The sequence below is a fragment of the Colobus angolensis genome, unplaced genomic scaffold (genome assembly GCF_000951035.1).
Source record: "Colobus angolensis palliatus isolate OR3802 unplaced genomic scaffold, Cang.pa_1.0 Scaffold75, whole genome shotgun sequence".
Classification (NCBI taxonomy): domain Eukaryota; kingdom Metazoa; phylum Chordata; class Mammalia; order Primates; family Cercopithecidae; genus Colobus; species Colobus angolensis.
In genome coordinates this window covers 6,533,526-6,556,807 of record NW_012121265.1, presented here as the reverse complement: position 1 = coordinate 6,556,807, position 23,282 = coordinate 6,533,526, and the positions used below count along the sequence as shown (strand labels likewise).

Genomic DNA, 23,282 nt, shown 5'->3' with positions numbered 1-23,282 from the left:
CTTAAGGCACAATGGAAAGTAAAGAACTGAAAATTTAAATCTCACATCTGCCGTTGGCTTAGGCCTCTGAGCTTGTGTTCTTTCTATTACGGTGTTTTTGGTGAATGCTTACCTCTTCAGTTAAATTATTCAAGAAAAATAAACCTAGCAATGTTTCTAATTATTTAATGAAATAATCACCAAACCAAAGATAGTCTGTATTAAAACTAATCCCTCTAATTTGTTGTCTTGATTTGTTTTGGTTCGACTAGAAGAGTGGGCCCCACAGTGGAAAAGAAAAACCACATAACTTTCTTTACATGAACTTTTTTTTTCATCCCATAATAGTAATCACTGTAATATATTTGGCCTGAAATTTTCTTTATTAGAGCATTAAAATGGAAGATAGCAAGTAAGAAAATGAAAAAAGAATTGTGTTTCCAACAGTGCATGGCATTTGGGTGTTAAGACCGGGATGCATACACTCTTGCCAATATCGCTTCTCTTGCTAGATCGAGTTAGTACTTGGGATGCTGAGCTGTGTCTGGGGAGGCAAGGAGATTGTGAAAGTGGTTTATAACTCCTGAAAAGACCCAGATCTTTACTTCTTGTTTGTTGATTCATTCAGTAGCAGACTGTAGGTCCACTCAGAGTAGAGTTTTCTCCTTGGCGAACCTGATAGAATGATGAATCTATTACCTGCTTTCTGATGTCAACTTCTCCAGTGCTACACTGGATGGACTTTAAGAGCAAGAATAGGTCACAAACCTGACACATACTTTAATTCTTTTATTTATTCATTCTTTTCACAGATACTTACTGGGGATACGATACTGGCCACAGACACAATAGTAATAACCTATTTCCTCTTCGTTTTAGATTACATGTTATAATACCATCAATCTGAACAGGAGAAAATATGATATAAATAGCATTTTGCTGAAATAATTGCAGTGTTCATGGTGCTCATATATGTTAAAGGTTTTAAGTGAAAAATGAATTATAATTGCTATATTATGTTGATAAAAGAAATCCAATGTAATAGTAATAACAGTATGACAAAATTGAATATTGTCGTGCAAGAAAAGAAAAAAATTCAACTTCAGTTATTTCCTCCTTCTCCATTATTGATATCATCTTCCACTGCTGTGATGCTTCCACTGGGAGCCACATATCTTACCCAATTTTACCTTAAGGATAAATTGTATGGGGTTAATAATAAAGAACTGAAATAAGTCTAAGAGGAGCTACTATACTGAGAAAGAATGTTAAAAATGTGTATGCTGTCAAAAATATATTTATGCTAGTGCGTGTAACTGTTTTCTATGAGTTGGATTTTCTGTCATGAAAGGAATATGCAGTGCTTTTTCTAATGTGCCTTGAAACACAAACTCTTCTGATAACACTTGTCTGTAACTCTTCTGTAACACTTCTTTAACTGCTTAATCCTTACTGCTGGCATGGAAGCTCCATGAGTGCAAACACTTGATGTTGTTTGCTGGCCATATCCCTGGCACCTGTACCTGGCACACAGTGGGGACTCAATGATTCTTTGTTGAATACTCTGAATCTTACGTACTATTTCATGACATGCCTTTATATGGTACCCTGTAGCTTCCACAACATTTTTACTTAGGCTATCTCATTGGATCATAACATCAACTTGGTGAGAAAGGACAGATATTTTTTCCTGTGAATAAAATTGCAGCTCAAGTGGGCTATAGCAGGACTAAGATAGGAGTGTGGCAAAGTCATAATAGCCCATTGATGTTCTTGATTGAATGATGATCAATCATCATTCAATAAATGCTTATTATTGTTGTAGGCCAGTCACTGTGCTAAATATTGTAACTGAATTACCTTATTGAACTCTTACAACAAGCTCATGATATAGTACTATTATCATTAATATTCCCATTTATGGATAAACTGAGGCACAATGAAGTTAGCCACACAGCTAGTAAGGGCCAGCACTGGGACTTTGGCTCAGGCAGTGTGAGCTCACAGCCAAAGCTCTCAATGTGGCCTAACTACTGCTCTACATTTTTAGGGTGTCCTTTAAAAAAAGCCTAGCAGTGTACATGTATGAGCCAAATAACTACCATGGTGACTTCTTACTGACTTCATTAAATTATTTGTTATTATTATAATAGGTGCTTGTTTGAATGCTTCTATATGTCTGTAAGCCAGAGATGATTGTTGTTATAGGTATGAGTAAAGAGACAATGCAAGAGGGAAAAGGAGAGAGAGATGTAGAATAAGGTAGTCAGATAGGTTGCCAAGATTATAAGAGAGGCATCCTTCTAGTATGGAATAAGGCACCTCCCAGGTAATGGAGAATGAGTCTGAAAACGATTTATTCAAGGCAGCTGGTTATTTGTGAAGTCAAGCCATACCTACTGTCTTCTATAAGGGTCTGCAGATTGGAAAAGAGACTGCCTGGTGTCAACCAAATAAGATGATCATGGCACGGGAAAACCTCATTAGAACTCAGCAGTATGGCTTTTTAATTAGTGTTCTAAAATGCCTGTAACAGTATAAGGGTTTCAAAGTTCTGGGGTGAAAACACTGTCTCCAGCATGAGCTGTCTTCAACTACTTGAGAAGGAATGCACCTCACCTTGAGTTGACTCAAGTACCTACAGCCGCTGATAACACATTAAATGAGCCCTTGCCTTGAAGAGAGCAGAAGCCTAGAGACAGTTCACTACCAATAAGCATAGGTAGGTGAGCATATGAGGATTACTTGTGCAGGGCGAAGACACTAAAATTAAAATTGTTCTAAATGGAGTCTGACATACATGTGCAAAATGAAAGGGGAAAGGAAGAGCAGAATCATTAACATTACTTATAACCTGTAAAAACCAACAGCTAAATTCCATGATGACAAAATAGACTAATGGACATCAGCTCTCCTCCACCTTTGCTGATATTTGCTGGAGTGGCCTGGGCAAGACATCATCTCTAAGTCATTATTCTCATGTTGGTTATGTTCTATAGGTCAAATATCTAATTACACCTAAGATAAATAGACAAATTTATCAAATACTGTTTATATTTTTCAAATACATGAATTGAAATACGTGTCTAATGTATAATGCATGCATGCTACTTTAACATTTTATGTCATTTGGGTACTTCTGAGAGTCATTCTCATGTGCACTCCAAGTCATTTTTCCTTACTCAGATTTTCTTTTCCATAGAGCAAATTGGTCAGGAGATGTTGGAAAACCTTAGTCATGACAGAGAAAAGATACAGCGAGCACGTGAAAGAGTAAGTACAAGTGATACAGTTTTTTCACATATGCAGTAAATGAAGACATAAATGAAAGGCATTGGGACATAAACAATAGCAATTAGGTAGATATATGTATCTAAGGTGAAAGAGGGTGTAAGGTCTGTGGAAAGGAAAAGAAAGAGAGTGACATGGAGCAAATAGCAGCTGACTCTATGTCCCCATCCCAGAATGCTCCCAGGTGGGTATTTTATTTACTACTTATAGAGAAGGTCACTGAGGGAGATTTTGGAGCATGTTCATCTTTTAGAGTGAAAACTATAGAATTATTGGTGGTCATCTTTTCTCAATTCATTTTATTTTTATGTTTTTAGGACTTTGCACATTCATAGGTTGGAGATGATTTACCAAATATTTATGAAACTTTTTCAGCCTGTGCTTTGCTTTTATATCTGGTTCTAGTGTCCAGCTTAAAGCTCCCAAGATTACCTCTCATGTGTCATTCTCCAAATATAAGAATTTTCCATGTTTGTGTAGCTGTCAGAAATGTATTTATTTTTGTATATTTGAACATTTTTATTGTTTGGATTTTCTATCGTGAAATAAATTGTCACTTGCCATGCACTTTAGAAATAATCTAATTGCATGAACTTTTGTTTTGTTTTAACATTGCTGTTCTTCTTGTAGCTTCGGGAAACAGACGCTAATTTGGGAAAAAGCTCCAGGATTCTGACGGGGATGTTGCGAAGGTAAGAGCAAGGTAGGGACCTATCTTTCTCTCTGTCTCTTTTTAAAAATATTATGTTTTCATTCAGTTGCAACGGGGCATATTACATGTTTTTGAGCTTCTGCTCTTAGTGCCCTGTGTCAGGACCCGTTTGAAATAATAAAGCACTGATATTAACTCTTGTTTGGACAGGGACACATACTAACACAGATTAGAGAGAAGGCTTGAGCTAGGGGGGTAACCTGAAGCTATGGAAAAAATTAGGGTTAGACATGAAGTGTTTTTTCATAGCCTGAGGAAGGCCCCATGGCAGGAGCAGGCTGATTTTATTTTCTATTTTGATGGCCTCCTTCTTATGGAGGGAATGCAGACCTACCATTTTCAGGAGCACAGTTGCTGTTAGCTTTGCTCTCTGTTGCCTTGTTTTCATTTCTTTAAGTGACACTGTTTGGGGAAACATTTCTGTTTTATGTATACACTGAAAGATGATTTATAAAATGTCAAGATTATCTGAATAATATGTGCTAACAAACAAATGTTCATGTTTTATATGTGTAACTCAACCTTGATTGATGAAAAATATGCTAAATAGTATGAGAAAATAAATGAATGAATATAGGTAATGTTCTTATAAGTACATTCAATGCAAAATTGTTTCATATTCAGAATCTACCACGTAAGAATATCATCTAGCATGCCTGTCAGTTTGGAACTGTGGATAGAAAAGTGAATGAGAAACATTGAGAATGGCCTCTGGAGTGGCATAATTAGAATTTTTAAGAAGGAAATCTTTATAGTTGATACTATAAAGACAACCATCTAAAAATAACTAAAGTCTTCTCTGATCACGTATCCATATAAAATAGTTTGCTAAAAGTATGTTTGCCGTGTTACCGATTTATTACATAAGAACCAATCAAATGTCTAGTGGTTTGATCTTCAAGACTGATAAGATTTTTCTAAGCAGCCTGACCGGTAGCAAGCCTAAAGTTCCTGGGACATTTCCAGCCAAGGCTGGCATAATGTGACATTCCTCCTCGTTTTCTTGGACCCCGACTCCTAACTCAGAATCATAAGCCATCAAATTCTCTGATTAAGAGTACTAGGCAAATGGCCTAAGAAAAACTCAGAATTCAGAGAGAAGGGTAGTGGTGATTGAAAGGAATGCTTCAGTGCCTATAGATAATAAAAAAGAAAGGAAGGGGAGGGAAAAACCTCTATTGCTTCCCTGGGAGGGCTTCTGCGTTGTGAGCTGTAACGAGTATTCTGCATATGTCTCCATTTTGTCAAATCTCATTAAAGAGTCCTCCTGCTTTATGTCAATTGAGCTGTCCAGAAATCATTCATCATTTTTAGTGTAAAAAAAATGATGTGGTTATTTAAATAATATCATATTAATGTTAAAGTTCAGCTGTCATTTAATGGTATGGCTTAATCAGATGTAGCATTTAGGAAAAATAGTTTATGCGGGCTCCACGTGGCTTTCAGGTTGGCAGATTCAAATAAGGATTTATGGGTTTCGAAACCAATGTATTTCTGTCCGTGTTTCTGCTTGATGGTCCTGTAGACAGTTATTTCAACAAATAAAGCATCTCCTCATATTGTGTTTGAATAAATTTGCAAGTCATTTGGAGAGGGTAAAGCACAAACAACTTCGGCAACCTTTGACTGGGCTTTCTGTAGGGAAATCATAATAACGTGGTTGTTTCAGAAGCCTACGGAAGAAAATTACTCTGGTGAAATCTGCATGGGGTTCTCTTTGTAGGCAAACTCAGTCAATCACTGACTCATCTTCTTTTGGGATGTGTCTAGAGTATGAACAGAAATAAAAATTCCCAGATGGACATCACCTTGCTACATCTGAACCAAGGGTACGCTTAAGTCCACCTGTTCCACCTGTTCGTATGAAAAACATGGTATGGCAACGTTTTTCACTAGGCACAGCTGGGATCTTGGTATCAGCCAGGATATTCAGATATTTTCAGCCAATGCCTTAACCTGGCAATGGTCTCTGGGGACCAAATGCAGTGGTGGTTTTGTTTTAGTTTCTAATTACTGCCCCATATGATATACGATGTATTTTGGACTTGGGAAAAGGCACAAACATTTTACCAACCTCTCTGCTTCATTATTTTGGTTATATCATAGAAAAGCTCTCTGCAGAGAAATAGAGGCAGGGTTTATGTACCAAAGCCTCTTATTGAATGCTCTGATTTTGCTTTCCCCGTTACATCCCTCCCGTTCCTATGGCTTTCGCTTCAGCCCTGGTGAGCTTGTATTTCAGAAAGAAAAGCCACATTCTCTTACTATTCTTGTTACCAAAACTGCATAGCTATGTCATGTGTCAGCAAGCACTTGTGATTTAGGAAATGCTATGATATTGAATCATGTGCTCATCTGCCACCTTCACAAATGTGTAAAAAAAATGAATGTCCTCTTTGTGCAGTGCGAGCATTTACCTGCATAAAACATAAGCTTAATTATTTTCATATGATAAATTCTGTGTGACTGAAAATAGTTAAATATTCTGTAGTTTACCAAACCAAGGAATTACTTTGTTTAAAAGAAAGATTGCAGGTTATTTTTTTAATTCTTTTAAACCTTGATCTCAAATTTGTAAAGTGAACAAAAATGGCTTGGAATGGCTCCTCATTTGAGCCATTTTACATATGGTCTGTTGTGAAGACAGGTGAAAACACTGTTCCATTGGTACCAAGATCTGTGCATATGTCCACTTGATTATCTGTAAAACTGACCAAAAGGAGTTGGGGAAATCAAAATGAGTAAGCAACAAAATTAAGTTTATAAAATCCAGCAGCCACTAAATAATCATCTGCCACTCATGCTTTTTAATCTTTTTTTAATTTCAAATAAGATAAACATCTATTTCCTTCCTTCTTTCCTTTCTTCTTTTCTTTCTTCTGCTTATTCATTTCCTTAGTAAATATTTAATGTCTGTACGCCAGGGCTGGGGATCCTGAAATGAACCCAATTTTATCCTCACTTTCAGAGTACTTTAGTGTAGTAGAAGACATATGCATAAAAATGTACTATGGAAATTCACAAAATTAACAAATTCTCAAGGCAGCTATTGAAGATCCCACAACTGCAGTTAGTCCTTGCTGGTCGTTAAAAGGGACACGAGGAAAACAAATAACTAATAAAAAAAAAAAAATACGAGTTAAATGGCTATAAAGCCAACATGTTTGGAAAAAAAATAGAGAAATAGAAAATGGTATATGGAATCATTGCAAACAAATTTTGAAAAGAACTAAGGTAAGCAAAAAAATTGACATATAATATGTAATTTAGTGAGATAGCAACTGATTCAACCAAAAAGAAATTGCTCTTCGTGTAAGCATGCCATATTACCAAAAGAAAGAAAACAAAGGAGAAAATCGGTCAATTCAAAATTATAATAGTAAAAGTCCACATCAGAACACAGCTATGACTGATTTCCTGGAAAGTAATTTTTCTTCTATTCTGACATAAGATGGAGAGTTATCAAGGGACAAACTGTTCATTTCCTAACTCTGTAGACAGAGTTTACATAAAGTGGAATTCAGATAATATTGAAAATGGTCATGAAACAAATGACCATTTATGTTGTAACTGGGTCCAATAAATGGATTTTTTCATTGACTTTCACAAAATTTGATTTTTATAATTGGCTGTCTTAAAGTGTCACAGTATCACTAGGAGGCTGAAATGTTTCTCTTCATATGTATGTATTGATGTGTGTGTTTGTATGTGTACTTTTTCTATACCTTTGAGCAGAAAGCCTTATTCGTTCAAACTGTTGGCAATCAGTACAAATGAAAATTAAGATTTTCAAAATTCAGAGTCAGAATAAAAAGAAATCATGATTCTATTTCCTTTTACCTCTGAAGAGTTAATGATTGATCACTAATTGTATATTTGTTTCTAAAAGTACATGAACAAATGCCTCAGGAATGTAACAAAGTTATAGTTTAAGAGCTCCACTGACAAAAATTTACAGGATAGGCCGGGCGCGGTGGCTCAAGCCTGTAATCCCAGCACTTTGGGAGGCCAAGACGGGCGGATCACGAGGTTAGGAGATCGAGACCATCCTGGCTAACACAGTGAAACCCCGCCTCTACTAAAAAAAATACAAAAAACTAGCCGGGCGAGGTGGCGGGCACCTGTAGTACCAGCTACTCAGGAGGCTGAGGCAGGAGAATGGCGTGAACCCAGGAGGCGGAGCTTGCAGTGAGCTGAGATCCGGCCGCTGCACTCCAGCCTAGGCGACAGAGCCAGACTCACAGGATATGTTACTACTTTACCTTGGCTCCTCTGCGGCATTGTATATGCTGGCAAAGTGCTTATAAAACAAACAAAAAAAGGCATCAGCCAGGTGTGGTGGCTCACGCCCGTAATCCCAGCACTTTGGGAGACCGAGGCAGGCAGATCACTTGATGCCAGGAGTTCAAAACCAGCCTGGCCAACATGGTGAAACCTCACCTCTACTAAAAAATAGAAAAAAATTAGCCGGGTGCAGTAGCTAATAATCCCAGCTACTTGGGAGGCTGAGGCATGAGAATCACTTCAGCCTGGGAGACGAAAGGTTGCAGCTAGCCAAGTTCGCACCACTGCACTCCAGCCTACGTGACAGAGTGAGACTCCATATCAAAAAAAAAAAAGAAAAAGAAAAGAGAAAGAAAAGAAGAAATGGTATAGATGATTGTTTAACACCTGTTTGACAATCTCAAATCAAATGATTTCCTCTCTCCCCCACACTACCTATATTTGCCCCCAGCTACTTACACACACACACACACACACGCACACACACACACACAGAGATTGTTTCCTTCAGAAAGTGAATTTTGTTTATCCTTCCGGTATGAGTATGGCTCACTTCCTTATGCATGGAGCTGCTCAGAGGTCTTTTGTAACTAATGTGTAATATCAACAAAACAGACAGTATTAAATGCAGTTGACCTAGCTAGCACCATTCACACAATATTATTTAATACGCATATTTTTGTTAGAGTTACTTTTGAGTTAGCCTGGGGAATCATTGCCACCTATCATTGCTATCACATTTTACATTTTAAACATAGTCTTTGGTAGAGTGACAGGTAAAACATCTGGAAAGCTTAAATGCACTGTGAGAATGATTCCTGAGAGTAAATAGACCAGGAATGCCAATGCAAGATCTGTAAGCTATAGAAATAAAATTTTTAAAATAAAAACAGGTTTATTCTTACATACGCCATGGCTAGATATTTAAGCTTCTTTTAAAAACGCATTCTTCTTTCTCCTTCATTTTGCCCAGAAAGCATTCTGTTATATTCCAATTGTTCTTATTACAATGTCTGAAAATTCAACAGTAGAGAGTTTTCAAGACTTGTGAGAAAAATGTCCTTGAAAATGTGCTGTCAATTTTTAGGCACTGAAGAAAGTACCTTCTCTCATAGTACCTTGCATTTATATTTTTACATCTCTATCTCTATCTCTTTTTCTTTTCTCTGTTTCTCTCATTCCTCTTTCTCAGCACATTTTACTTACTGGTGATAAACTTGGGCCCTGACCTGAAATTAGTGTAGCAAAATCTCAATGTCTAAACTATTCTTCAGCTTTTAATCAAGCGCTTATTCTTTCAGAATAAAGTGATTACATTTCCAATAGATTCTTTGGACTTAACAGATTTAAGATCTGAGCTAGAATAATGCTACAAAGAGATTTTTAAAATCTTGGTCCTTTTTGTGTGCATAAGTTTATTTCTGTACACTTGACTCATTGCCTTTGTCCTATAACCTCTTCAAGGCCAGCATGGGTAACGTTTTTACCAAACCAAAGAATAGCTTTGGATTTGCTTATATGTTTCTCTTTAATAACATGCTGTGCCTTTAAACATAGAATTTTGTTCTAGTGTCAGACACTTGAATGCAACACCTTGTCAATGATAACTCTACCAGCTGCATTCATTGAGTCTTAAGTGCATATGTGACCCTAAATCATGTATTATACATCTTATCTGATTTTATCCTTAACAGTTCTGCGAAGGAGGCATCACTATCCCCATTTTACAGGTGAGGCAAACTGTGCTTGGTGAAGTTAAGTAAACTATCCAGATTCACATATTGTAGAAAGGAACAGAATTAGGATGTGAACTTAGTTTGCTCTTTTGACACACTACACAAAGTTCCCAAAGGCCAGTTTATGAATCAGAACCAGTTTTCACTAGTGGTAAGAAGAGTAAGAACAAGCAGTTGAATTTTTGTTATGCCAACTTTTATTGTCAGATGCTATTATAGTTCCATTTCTTCTGTGAAATAATTGGTGGCAGTAAATAATTTCCTTAAACTAGGTTCATTGTTATAGTAAATAGAAAAATAAATACTTGGAAATATTAAACATTGGCAATTGTATGTCAGTCCTTTCACTGTCCCATGCCCCCCTCTCATTTCACTGACCAGGAAATTCAAAATCCATGCTATACTATACCCTTTAATAACCAAAAACACTGCTACTTATGCACTCTCTGATGGGTAGGTAGCAGCCACAGTCCTAGATGTTTGTTATACGTTACCTTCTTTCACTTTCATGATAACTCCATAAGATGGATACTATTACTCCCGTTTTAAGAAATAAGGGAACCACTGGTAAATATCATCAGGGTCTACGTAAGTCGTCTGCCTCCAGGGCCTTGTTTTCCTACTGCACCAACTATTTATCCTTCTGTGGAGACTCAGTTTCCTTACAGATGGTCAGACAACCCTTCTGGGTGTGCAGACAGTTGTTTCTGAAAGCAAGGAACAAACCCTACTGGATCCCATCATTGAGGGTGGGCTGAAGGCGCTCAACTGCAGCTACTGTGTGCCATAGGAGTCCCAAGTGAGTGTGTTCTTAAGGAGTCCTTTCGAATTGTTGTATTGCTAAGCGTAGACCTTGTGGCATTAACCAGAAGCAAGAAATAACAGCACCGTGCAGCAGAAGAGTCTATCATCTCCCTTACCTCTGGAATTTGACAAGTGTCATTGTTAGAAAATTTTATTTCTATATCTAACTTTATCATCTGGAGTCTTATCCTTGCTGGAGCAAACAGTCCCAGTCTTCTTTAATTATTTATGTGAAATTTCTATGTACGCGTCCAGAGGCATATGTCCCAGTAGATAAGGGGTAGTAGGCTCTAGAGCTGCACTGGCTCTGCCGCTTTTTAGCTAGTAACCTTTGGCAAGAATCTCACCTCTTCGTACCTCAGTTTCCTCATTTGCAAAATAGAGATAACAATAGTCTTTACTATGGAAATGTTTATAAATGTGTAGATACATGTAAAGTGCACATGACAGTGCCTGGCACATGATAAAGTACCAGGAAGTACTGAGGTATTGGTTATCATCATTATCAGCATTGGTTTTAAAAGAAATAGGGCCTGAGAGCAAAGACTAAAATCAAAATGTTAATTAATAGTTCTTCGAGGTTGATGAATTTTTAATTGATGTTTTTAAGTTTTCTTTTTCCATTACTAGAGTTTCGTAGGAATTTTTTAAAAATTACAAATCAATAATAATAAATCCCATCATCCTTTCCTTATGTCCCTGTTTCTACCATGGCGCCACTGTTCCCCCTTCCTTCTGGGACCGTCACTCAGCAGCATTTCTTGAACTACTCTAGTGCGTTCTGAGTACTACCTGGAGCAAAGCAGTCCTCCAGTCTCACATGTTTCCCATCTCATTTAGGCTGTTTAGGGAGGGGGGGCTCCTAGTTGGTCTCTGTACTTCTTCTTCCCTTCTTTTGCCCTTCTGAATATTACCGACCAATTTACTTGGAGGGTGCCAGACGAGTGCTGTTTCTTCTGTACTTAGGGATCTCCCATAGTGATGTTCAACACAGAATGTCTTCCTTAGTCTCATCGTTAAGGTTTTCCAGTGAACTTTCTAGCCTTGTTTGCTGCTGCTCCCTTTGGGTAGGCGGTATGTCCCTACTAGGAGTAACTACTTACAACCTCCAAGCTAGCTTCACTCTTCACTAATTCTAGACATTTGCTTTGTCTGTTACTTCTACCTGGAATGTTCTCCTTTTGCCACCTATATAAGTCAAAATCTTCCAGTTGCATATGGCAGAAATCCAGATCAAACTGGCCATAAAATACACACACACACACACACACACACATATGTATCTGAACTCATGTAACTAAGTAGTCCAAGGGTAGAAGCGACTTGAAACAGCGTTTGAATCTAAAAGTTCCAACAATATCGTCAGGACTGGCTCTTGCTCTTTCCATCTCGCGTCTCAGATCACTTATGGACGGGTTCTGGCCTTCGTCAAGGATTCCCCTGGTGGAGACAGCTCTTGCCAGCGCCTCAGTACAGCCATTGAATATAGCGATTTTTTCATTCGAATACCTCCAGTGAAAGTAATAGCATGAAATCTTACTGATTCGGATTGGTTTTGGTCAGGTAAAAACTCCTTTAATCTATGATCTGATGTTGTAGGCATGAGACCCTGTGCAGGGGACGGACAAACAGACTACGAATGGATGAGGCATAGTCCCCTCAGAATAATCTGAGAGCTTTTTTCTGAAAGGGTAATGGATACTGGGTGGGCAAAAACAACAGATGTTACCTTTAGAATATTCCAAATGAGCTTTTGTCTATACTCTGGGTCTCAGGTGAATTACCTCACTCTCCCGCAAGCCTTCTTCACTCTCCGAGACAGAAATGGTGCATCTTTGTTCTGATCTTTCACAGCAGCTTGTACTTCTCACAAGACATGAACATCATCTACTTTGCATGGCATGTATTATAATTATTATCAACTGTGTCTTAATTTTCTTCTAGATTTTTTTGTGTCCTCCACCTTATCCCCAAAAGGATGCTTTACAGCTCCCCCACAGTATTATGCAAGTAGCAGATATTAAGAAGGGAAGAAACATGGATGAAAGAGAAATGAAACAAAGTCAGGGAACCAGGGTGATAACTGTGTGCAGGTTCCTAGACGGGTTTAGAATTTCCCACCTGAAAGCAGAGCAGGACGCACAGTCAGCTGGAGGATCCACAGTGTTTCATAAAAGCGAAAGCAGCCTTAAAGCAGCCTTAGTCAAGGCCCAGCATAACCCTCTTGCCACATAGATGGGACCTTGATAACCGGTTGATAATGTGGTTACTGGAGAGTGGTGATAGTACACGCAGCACATTTCTGTCCCCAAAAGAATGAGGAATTGCTATAGGACCAGTTGTCTTCAGGATCCCGAGGTCAACCCTCACCTCTCTATTGTGAGATACTGCTGGTCAGGAGCCTCCTCACATTTGGCTCACGGCCACGTTACCCTGATGTAGGCCTCATCAATGAATAGTCTTTGGAAGAATGCCAAAAAATAGTTTCAGAGTTGTTATCTGAGTTCATATGGGTATAATTTAGTGGAAACTCTGCGGGTTTTTATCTGTTGCACTTTGGCTACATGTAAACATGTGCGTTCAAAGATAAAATATGTAACTTCCCAATAAGAGAATATTTTCTCCATTATTTAATTACAGTGGAAACACATCTTATCTTTTTTCTTGATTGGGAGCCACAATTTGACCTAATTTTTGAATTACTTTCCTTTTGTGATTTTCCTTTTTTCCCCTGGATGCATGCCATTCTTGAATGCCACATAGAATATGAAGGGTGCACTTTACCTTTTCCGTCAATGCCTTCTTTGAACGCAGCCTTGAGCTGTTAACTTGAAGCAAGGAGCCCTAGGCCTTCCTTATAAGCAAGTAATGGAGCCCTTAGCTCCCCTTGTAAATGGCTATTTATTAACGTATACCATCACCAAACAACATTTTATAATTCCAGGCCCCCACACCATTACACCACTGTCTGCTCCATTGTGAATTAAGGGAGGGCTTTGGCCATCTGTTTCATTAAATGCCAGAGGCAGCAAACAATATCTGAACTTTATAAATCGAGAGTTAGGGCTTCTCCCTCCACAAATCTCCCCCTTCTTCGGCTGCCACCACCGCTACCACCACCATATTTTTTGGTTTCAACGCTCACATTGTAAATTAGTGTATTCACACATCAATTTTAAAAGGCTGGCTGTGTTATAAGACGGGACAAAGCAAGCTCAGTAACAGCTCATGCACAGTGCAGGTGGTCGAGCTAGCTGCTACTCAGATCAAAAGTCAAACAACTGTGAATCTGCTTTTGAAAGTGCAGTTAGGGAGACAAGGCAAGGCTTATCTGCACAAACAAGGACGAGTTATAGATATACATCACAAACGCAGGAGGACAAAAGGGGGTTTCATCATCTTGCAGGGCAAGAAAACCCTGTAATGCTGACAATTCTGAGGGCATCTCTGGAATATGTGGCTTGTTTTCATTTTTGTTTTTTTTCTATAATATAAAATTAGTTTTTTATTATGCGGCAATTGATAATTATTATTTACGCTTTGGTGCTGTTCCTAAAGTAGCTAAGAATTTTTTTTAAGCCACCTTTAGGGCAGGAAATGGCTCCTTTTCATGGTTGCATTTTATTTTTCAGCAGCATTTAAGGACAGACTCCTATTTATACCACACAAGCAGTTTTGTCTGTTGTAAACAAAGTAAGTGGCTGGGGATTGTGCTTTCCCAGAAATGTTTTCCAGGGAAGCCATAATAAGAAACAACTGTGTATATCTTGAGAATTTGTCATCTAGGTATTAAGAAAGAATTCTTTTCTTTTATGGGGAAAAAAAAAAGGCACTGTGAAGAAATATATTCAATACTCTAAAGTGCAGTTAAAATATTTCTTAAATTGTGATGTTTGACCACCTTGCTAGTGTTAGTTGAGGTTTTCATTTTTTATTTAAAATTATCTCAAACATTTTGACAATGTGGAAGCTGACGTGATAGGAGGTGTAATGATATTTTTTTCACCTCAGTGTTCTTTTTAAAGGCTAATGACTTCTTTTGCAAAGTTATGTGAAGAACTTTGAAACCAAGGTATGACTATCAATGGAGAAAATGCCAGAATGGTAAATTTGACCACGCTTTTAAAAAGAGAGTTGAAGCAGCTTGGAATTACGAAAAAAAACAGCACTATAGTTTCCTGTACAATTATAGTTTACCTAGGAAAAAGCTATTCCACTGTCCACCTACATTCCTATGGCTTAAGATTTTGTGATGAGGGGGAAAAAAAAAACACCTGTCAACCATTTAATTCCCAAATCAGTTAAAGATGTCTGAATCAGGTCCCCTGGTGCTTTCCTGAAACCACACTCCCTGTCTCAAGCCATAGGGCAGTGGTTCCCGTCCTGGAGTGGGCTTCATGGAGTCTTGAATATCTAAAGTTTTCTAAAAATGTGTGTGCGTATGTGTGTATATGCATCTTTCTGGGGATTTTCCATTAAATTTCCATAAAATTTTCAAAAGAGTCTACAACCAACTCCAAAAAAAAAAAAGTTGAGAAAATGAGATATTGTTAAAGAACTGTGTCCAATTTCCTAACTAAATACCACTTAATTACTTTGATACTCTGGTTTACTTAAAATGCATTGACCTACAAGAAACACTTATTTTGAATTTTTCCACAAAGTTCAACAAGACACTGAAAACACAAGGATGCCATCCTTGGGATATCAGATCATTTGTCAAAAGTACGTCCTTAAAGACAGTCAGAGCAGTTAAATTTATATGGGGCCTTATGATTTATAAGACACAGTCACATATATTATTTTATTTAAGTTATTCTTCATAAGAACTCTGAATTCGTATTATCATTATTATCCTGTGGTATAGATAATTGAGACCTACAGAAGTTGAGTCTTGCCCAAGTTCACGCCACAAAGATAGAGCAAAACTTGGACCAGTACCCTGGTTTTAGCTATAGAAATCATGTTCTTAGCAGCATTCTGGCAGTAACACCATCAGCCTTTTCTTCAACACCAAATGTTTAATGTCTACTGGGTAAAAGGGCATATGGAGATTCCCTTAAGAATCCAATGTTAGTCATTGGAGATTCACCAAATTCAAAACTCTACTCCTAGGTAGCTTAATATCTAATTGGGAGCTTTTGTTGAAAGACATTTTAAGAAACAATACATAGTAACTTGTGCTACATAGTAACTTGTGCTACATAGTAAGTGAGAGATCATTGCTCTAGGCGATGACAGGAAGAAGAAATTCCTGGGGCCTGGATGTGCAGATAAGACTTCACAGAGGAGATGATAGGTAAGAACCAGACCTGACAGTCACTGCCCCATTCTTAACCCACATGTGGCATTAGGCCTTTTTCCTTCTCATGACAGCTTCAAGGTAATAGCTCCTAGCAGCAGAATTTGAACACTTGCAGGGAAACAGTGGTGATGATGTTGGGGTGTTAAGAAGATGTTTGACCACAGCTGTGTTGAGGATACATAGGAAATTAATAAAACAACTTGTAACCTCATCTGCTTGTAAAGTTAATATAATATGAAAGCTTCAATCTTACCTTAAACTGTTGAATTTTTCTTTTGTTTCTGTTTTCTTTCTTTCTTTTTTTTTTTTTTTTTAAGGGACAGGGTCTCACTGTCACTGAGCCTAGGGTACAGTGGCCCAGCAACAGCTCACTGCAACCAACCTCAACTTTCTGGGCTCAAGTGATCCTTCCACCTCCACCTTAGCCTCCTGAGTAGCCGCGACCACAGGTCCACCTCACACACCCAGCTAATTTTTAACTTTTTTGTAGAGACAGGATCTCCTTATGTTGTCCAGACTGATCTCAAACTCTTGGCCTCAAGCAATCCTCCTGCCTCAGTCCCTCCAAAGTGCTGAGATTGCAAGCATGAACCACTGTGCCCAGCCAGAAGCCTTTAGCTTTTAGAACAGGAGTGAGCAAATCATAGACAGCAGACCAAATCCAGCCTGCCACCTGTTTTTGTATGGCCCTCAGGCCAGTAATGGTTTACATGTTTAAATGATTGGGAAAAATCAAAAGAAGAATATTTTTGACATGTGAAAATTACACAAATTCAAATTTTTTAATTATGATGAACTCTAAAATTTTCTTAAGTAAGGCTTGAAATCACCTAATAAGATCTAATTGTAAACAATTATGAAAAATCTTTTCACTGGTTGTGCCCCAGTTTTAGAAAAATATTGCAAATTTTCACACACTTGACTAAAATTACATATTTATAAAACTTTACATATTTATAAAATTACATATTTATTAAAAAGTTCATTTTAAAGACAGGTCTTTGAAATAATACTGCATGTTGACTATACATATTCTACCTATGATTCATGAATAGATGCAAAGAATGTTGGCAAAGTATATAAATTATTTTATTGTGGCATATTATTTATTTGATAAGCATATCACTTAAAAATACTGAATTTTCTTCATGTGTCCCAATTAAATCTTTATCATCGAATGGGCTTATAGAAATTTAGTTATTAGAAAACTTGCCCAGCCAATAAAGAAAAGCATTCATTTTCTATTCTGTATACATGATCTGAAGCCATAGCTTTTTAGGTCTTTTAATCTGTTTGTTCAAGGCCAAGCTATTTATATGGATAATTTTTTAAAGCATCTGTATAAAGAAAAAAAGAATATTTTATTTATTCACTGGGGTTTTTATGTGCCTTGAAATTGCATAGATAAAGTATTTTCGAGCTTATGGATCTGGAAGAGATAAAAGGTCTCTTCTTTTATAAGGCTTTATGTAAGCTTTTCAAATGTACAGTTTTCTCATGGCTAGAATTTTTTAAACAAAACATTATTTCACTATTATAGCTAGAGTTTGATGTGGGCACCTCTTTTTCTTCCCTGAATTACATGTTAAATTATGTGTTTAAGGTTGTTTTTATGGTATTTTACCTTCTGAATTTCAACAGTTTTCTTGTTGGAGAAATTAATTTACCAATCTTCATTTTTAGTAGTGGGCAACTATTTAATAAAACCAGAATACTAAGTGTTAAATATGAATAGAAAACTCAAAAGTCAGGTTTAAGAAACAGAAAAGGAAACGTACCACTTGGTTTTGCAACACACTGGTATGAAGATGAAAAATTATTTACCTCCCCCTCCTTAAGAGCTTTTGCTAAGCCTGGTAGACTGAGAGAGAAAGGGCATTTTTATACTCTGGGGCAACTGGATCCAGACTAGATTCTGGATGAACATTAGCTGTTGTTAGTTGTGCCATGTCAGGGCCAAGAAACAGCTTTCCCTGGCTGGAGCATTCCCAAGTCATCATGGCCATCAGACAGGTGGGGAATAAATATTGTAGAATGGTGGGGCATTTGGAGAGCTCGCTCCTGATCCCAGGGACTCAATTTGGACCGGCTTCAATTGGAGCAAACAGGTGTTCCTGGGAGGAACTGTCCTCAGATGGCTGGAGGGGGTGCCATTCTTTCACATACATAAAAATTTCCTCTTCCCTCTGCCCGCAGGAAAATTAGAATTAACTACAGCTTTTTCTTTTGAAATGGAAACAGAGAAATAAAAATATGGCACCAGGTTTTGGCTGTGGCTGGATTTCCACAGAGCACGCAATCTATGATAAGTGATGAGACTTCTTGAAGCAAAGCATGCTTGTAGTTTCAACATTGGAGATGCTATAAAAAGTAGATGAATGCAAAGAGTCTTTTTACCAAAAGATATACCTATAAAATCAAATAGTCTTTCCTTCTGTTATTCATTTGTTCATTCACCAAATATTTCTGAAGCACTTGCAATTCCCCAAACACTGGGTTAAGTGCTAGGAACGAGAGTGTAACATATAACAAGGTCCTGCCCTCAAAGTGCTTGGCCTGAGTTGTAATAATGGTAATTGGTTGGAACATGAAAGTGAACCTGAGTGGTCTTTGGGAGACCATAGGCGGAAAGTGGTTGCTGGCCTCAGAAAGATTTGTTTTTCTGCAATATTACCATATCAAAGATATGACTAACTTGTTTTATTTGGGAATATTCTTTTTAAATCATATTTTCCCTATAAAACAGAAAATAGTAATATTAAAGAAATTTTTAAGTAAAAAAATTGTTTTTAATCCCTTTACCTTGAAACAAGCTCTTTCTTTGACCCAAGTATTCCCTTCCAACCTTTTAGTCATGTTTCAAGTTCAATATTATATTGCTTTACTCACTTAATATTATAATCTTAAAGTTTCCACAGTCTTTGTGATTTGTATTTTTGCCAAATTTTAAAAATTTATTATGATAACAAAGGATTTTAAAAACCTCTTATTTGGGGCCAGGCGCGGTGGCTCACACCTTAATCCCAGCACTTTGGGAGGCCGAGGTGGGCAGATCACCTGAGGTCAGGAGTTCGAGACCAACCTGGCCAATGTGACAAAACCCCATCTCTACTAAAAGTACAAAAATTAGCCGGGCGTGGTGGTGCGATTAGCTGTAATCGCAGCTACTTAGGAGGCTGAGGCAGGAGAACCGCTTGAATCCGGGAGGCAGAGGTTGCAGTGAGCCGAGATCATGCCACTGCACTCCGGCCTGACAACAAGAGCAAGACTCCATTTCAAAAAAAAAAAAATCCTCTTATTTTGTAAGGGTAAAAAACGTTATCAAGAAACAGGGAGAAAATTATTCATAATTATACTGGCAAAAGGTCACAACTATTAATTGGCATATTTTATTCCAGTACATACTTTTTTATGTACAACATATAAAACTTTATATCCTATTATGTGCATTAAGAGTAAACTGAAAGTGTTTTCCCATGCCATTAAAAACTCTTTGTAATCATTATTTATGTGGTTGTATGGTATTTCCTCATAGAAATATTTCCTTTCTGTTAAACATACAGGTTTTTTCTAGCTTATAGCTATACAGTGAAGCTATGTATCCTCATTCATAAACTACATTATTTGCTTAGTGTGGCATCCTTGAAGATAATAAATGCTCATCTCTCTTTTTTTTTTTTTTTTTTTTTGAGACAGTGTCTCATTTTGTTGCCCAGTCTGGAGTGCAGTGGCGTGATCTTGACTCACTACAACTTCCGCCTCCCCAGTTTAAGATATTCTCCTGCCTCAGCCTCCTAAGCAGCTGGGATTACAGCCACATGCCATCACGCCCAGCTAACTTTTTTGTATTTTTAGTAGAGATGGGGTTTCACCATGTTGGTCAGGCTGGTCTCGAACTCCTGACCTCATGATCCACCCACGTCGGCCTCCCAAAGTGCTGGGATTACAGACGTGAGCCACTGTACCCCGCCTGCTTATCTCTTTTATGACTTCCTCATTCTTGAGTTCTTAACTCTCTAATCTTGAAGTCAGCTGGGATATATCTTCAAATAACTTTTCAAGAATGGTACCTGATTTGGATCTCTTCTTTTTTCTATATAGGAACTGCACCAATTGCATATATGTGACATACACAAATGTATGTATCTGTGTACACTGGGCTGGCTGTAATATTTTTAGATCCTACCCATCTTAGGAATCTATAGATGTGGAACCATTGTCTTCTGGCATTTCGTGTTTCAGAGTAGCAGAAAAATAGACCAATTTATGGTACTCTAGAGTGACATGTTGTGGGTTTTGTTTGTTTAGTTTTGGTTTTATAAATCTTTGGAATTGAACAGAGTCTAGATATTTCTATATATGAGGTCTTTGACTCATTTTGCTTGGATCACAGAACTTTAAATCTGCACATTCAAGTCCTCCCTCTACCGACCAGAAGAGGTTTTTTTAAAATCATGTCTTGGATTATTGCTTCCATTTCAGATTTTTCTGGTGTCAGGATCATCCACAATTCTAACACTAGACCTCTATCTCCAATGTTTGTCATGTTTTAAAAATAATGTTGTTCTCTTCTTTTTCTTCTCATTTATCTCCAACACCATTAACTTCCCTCTCTAGCATTGTTTCTATTCTAGTCTGTGCTGCTGGTTATGTGAGTATTAATGCCGCTGTTGCATTACTGGTTTCCCTGAAATCTTTTCTTTATCTATCCTGTTGCCTCATCTCTTATCTCCTTGAAGTCTCGCTGATTCTTACCTTACAGTTTTCTGCCCTGGCTTGATAAAGCTTTACCTTCTTACTGTTTTTATTAAGGACACTAAACTATTTTCAAAAACGTTTTTTGGTTTCTTTAGTTCATAAGTTTCAGAATTGCATTCTTTCTCAGAATCCTCAGGATGTTGTTTTCTGCCCCACCCCCCCGCCCCGCCCCACACCCTTGTTCTGTAGTATTGATTTTTTCTATCATCCTTATGTTATTTTGAGTTTTTTGTTTGGTTACTTTTCAAAACAACATCTTGAATCTGCAAATGGAGAGCTGCTTGATATGCTTACCTCTGTCCCAGTTCCCTTTGTTGGAAAGAAATGGGACTTCTTCCTTCTCCCACTCCGTGACTCTGTTGGGAAAAATGTCCACCCCTTATGTGTACAACTGTCATCTCCTTCCCAAGCTTACCCTCCCACCACCACAAAAAAACACACTATTTATGAAGACCACAGTTCCCAGAATTCACTGCATGATGCCATACCTTCTCTATAGCTACCTAATATTGATTTATTGTTTTCTTGGGAACTCTGATTTCCTTACTGCATATAGAAGAGAAACAAGATGGGGAATGTAGAGAAAAAGAAAAGAAGACAGCAGTCCAAATACCTCCTGAGTTACAACACTTATAAGACAGATTGCATCTTGATTTCTGGTTGTTAAAAACCGTGCACTTTCTATCTAGTAGAAGACTGTGGCAGGTGAACCACTTCTTTCATTTTTCAACACTGTTCATTTTTTGTAGCAGTAGAAAATCCTTCTAGGCTCTGGCAGTTTGTGATGTAAGTTTTGGTGGTGTAAATTTTCATCATCTTCTATTTTCTTCATTCAAATGTAATGGACACTTTGATAGAGGCAGCATTAGGATCCATGGACGAGGCACCATTGTAAACTGGAACTTGAGTGATTTTTTAAATTGCCCTAGATAAGGGGGCCATACGAACTATTTCTATAGCTCTACCCTTGGGCCTGTCTGCCTGGGTGGTCCTGTTTTAACTGTTGGTATTTAATTATTGATGATTTACTGACACAAGGCATGGAAGCCTTAGGGAAAATGAATTCCAACGTGCTAGTTTCTTTAGATGAATCTTCTTTGAGGTTTAAGTGTCCCTCTAAGTAATATAGTGAGGCAGGATTTAAGGGTCCATTCCGAATACTGCCTCGCAAAGTCAGCCACAGCGTGAGTGCCTACTATATGCTCTGGACAGAAGGAACCTTATTAAGGGCCAAGTTCTTTCACAGTTTTCATGTAACCCATTGATGTGTTTCTTTTCACACGTTATTTCCTCTTAAACATCACTGGTTTCATGGTGTTTTTCTAAGACTTCTGAAAGGTACTACAAACTACGTATGTAGACAGAATAGAACCCCACCAAAAGGTGTACTTTTTCTTTAGTGGCACTGTGCCATCAAAACTGCCATCCCGAGCTGGTGCCCAAAATGCCTCCCTTTAGAGCTTGCTGCCTTGATCATGCAGCTGTGCTGTCTCCTCAGATGCTCTATGGGCACCGCTGTAACCTGTTCCTCAGCTCTGCTGAGTGTGACATAATCAGATTCCTTGCTGAGAATCGGTGGGTGGAGGGGTAGAGGGGAGCCAGGGCTAGATCCTGGAGGACTTTAGGAAGCTACAGATCAGATCAGAGAGACTGAATAGGAAAGGATCAAATCAAACTTCACCACATCAACAAAACGGGCCTAGGCATACTACAACTTTTTTTTTTTTTTTTTTTTTGAGACGGAGTCTCGCTCTGTCACCCAGGCTGGAGTGCCTCCCAGGTTCACGCAATTCTTCTGCCTCAGTCTCCCGAGTTGCTGGGACTACAGGCTCCTGCCACCGTGCCCGGCTAATTTTTTGTATTTTTAGTAGAGATGAGATTTCACTGTGTTAGCCAGGATGGTCTGAATCTCCTGACCTTGTGATCCGCCTCGGCCTCCCACAGTGCTGGGATTACAAGTGTGAGCCGCTGTGCCCGGCAACCTTTTTTTTTTTTTAAGCGACAATTTTGCTTTAATAAGACTTGAAAATTTTCACCCAGTTTTGCTTTGGATAAAAATGTATTAATGATATGTCTTGTCAAGACATTGTAACATTTTCAGAATGAAACCCATCTCTAGGCACTGGGGTTCTTACTTGGTGCAAACCTGCCTCGTTGATCAAGTTCTCTGGCTTTTATTATTTCTACTTACAAATAGAGATGCAACCAGCCTCAGAAGAAGGAGGGGCTGATTTCAGCAGCATGACTAAAGCTGACAGAGTACTTGAGAGGACCTGGCAGGGTACTGCAGGACACCTTGGCCTTGCAGATCTGTGAGGAGAAGGAAATGGGCACAGCCCTACAGACATGAACCAATGGACATGATATGGAGCCATCCTGGCCAGTGACCAAGTCTTTTTTTTTTTTTTAAGAC

General features: G+C 38.1%; 1 protein-coding gene across 3 annotated transcripts in view; it reads left to right on the top strand.

Moving 5' to 3' along the window:
* VTI1A (vesicle transport through interaction with t-SNAREs 1A) overlaps window positions 1-23,282 on the top strand; it is a 373,769-nt gene that overhangs the window by 220,469 nt on the left and 130,018 nt on the right. For 2 of the 3 annotated variants that reach the window (XM_011927869.1, XM_011927867.1), the window contains 2 exons: window positions 3,182-3,252; window positions 3,901-3,962. In XM_011927869.1, coding sequence (XP_011783259.1) covers window positions 3,182-3,252; window positions 3,901-3,962 — 133 coding nt within the window. Of the gene's footprint in view, window positions 1-3,181; window positions 3,253-3,900; window positions 3,963-6,906; window positions 7,145-23,282 lie in introns of those variants that run through there. The other variant, XM_011927868.1, reaches the window with a different exon arrangement.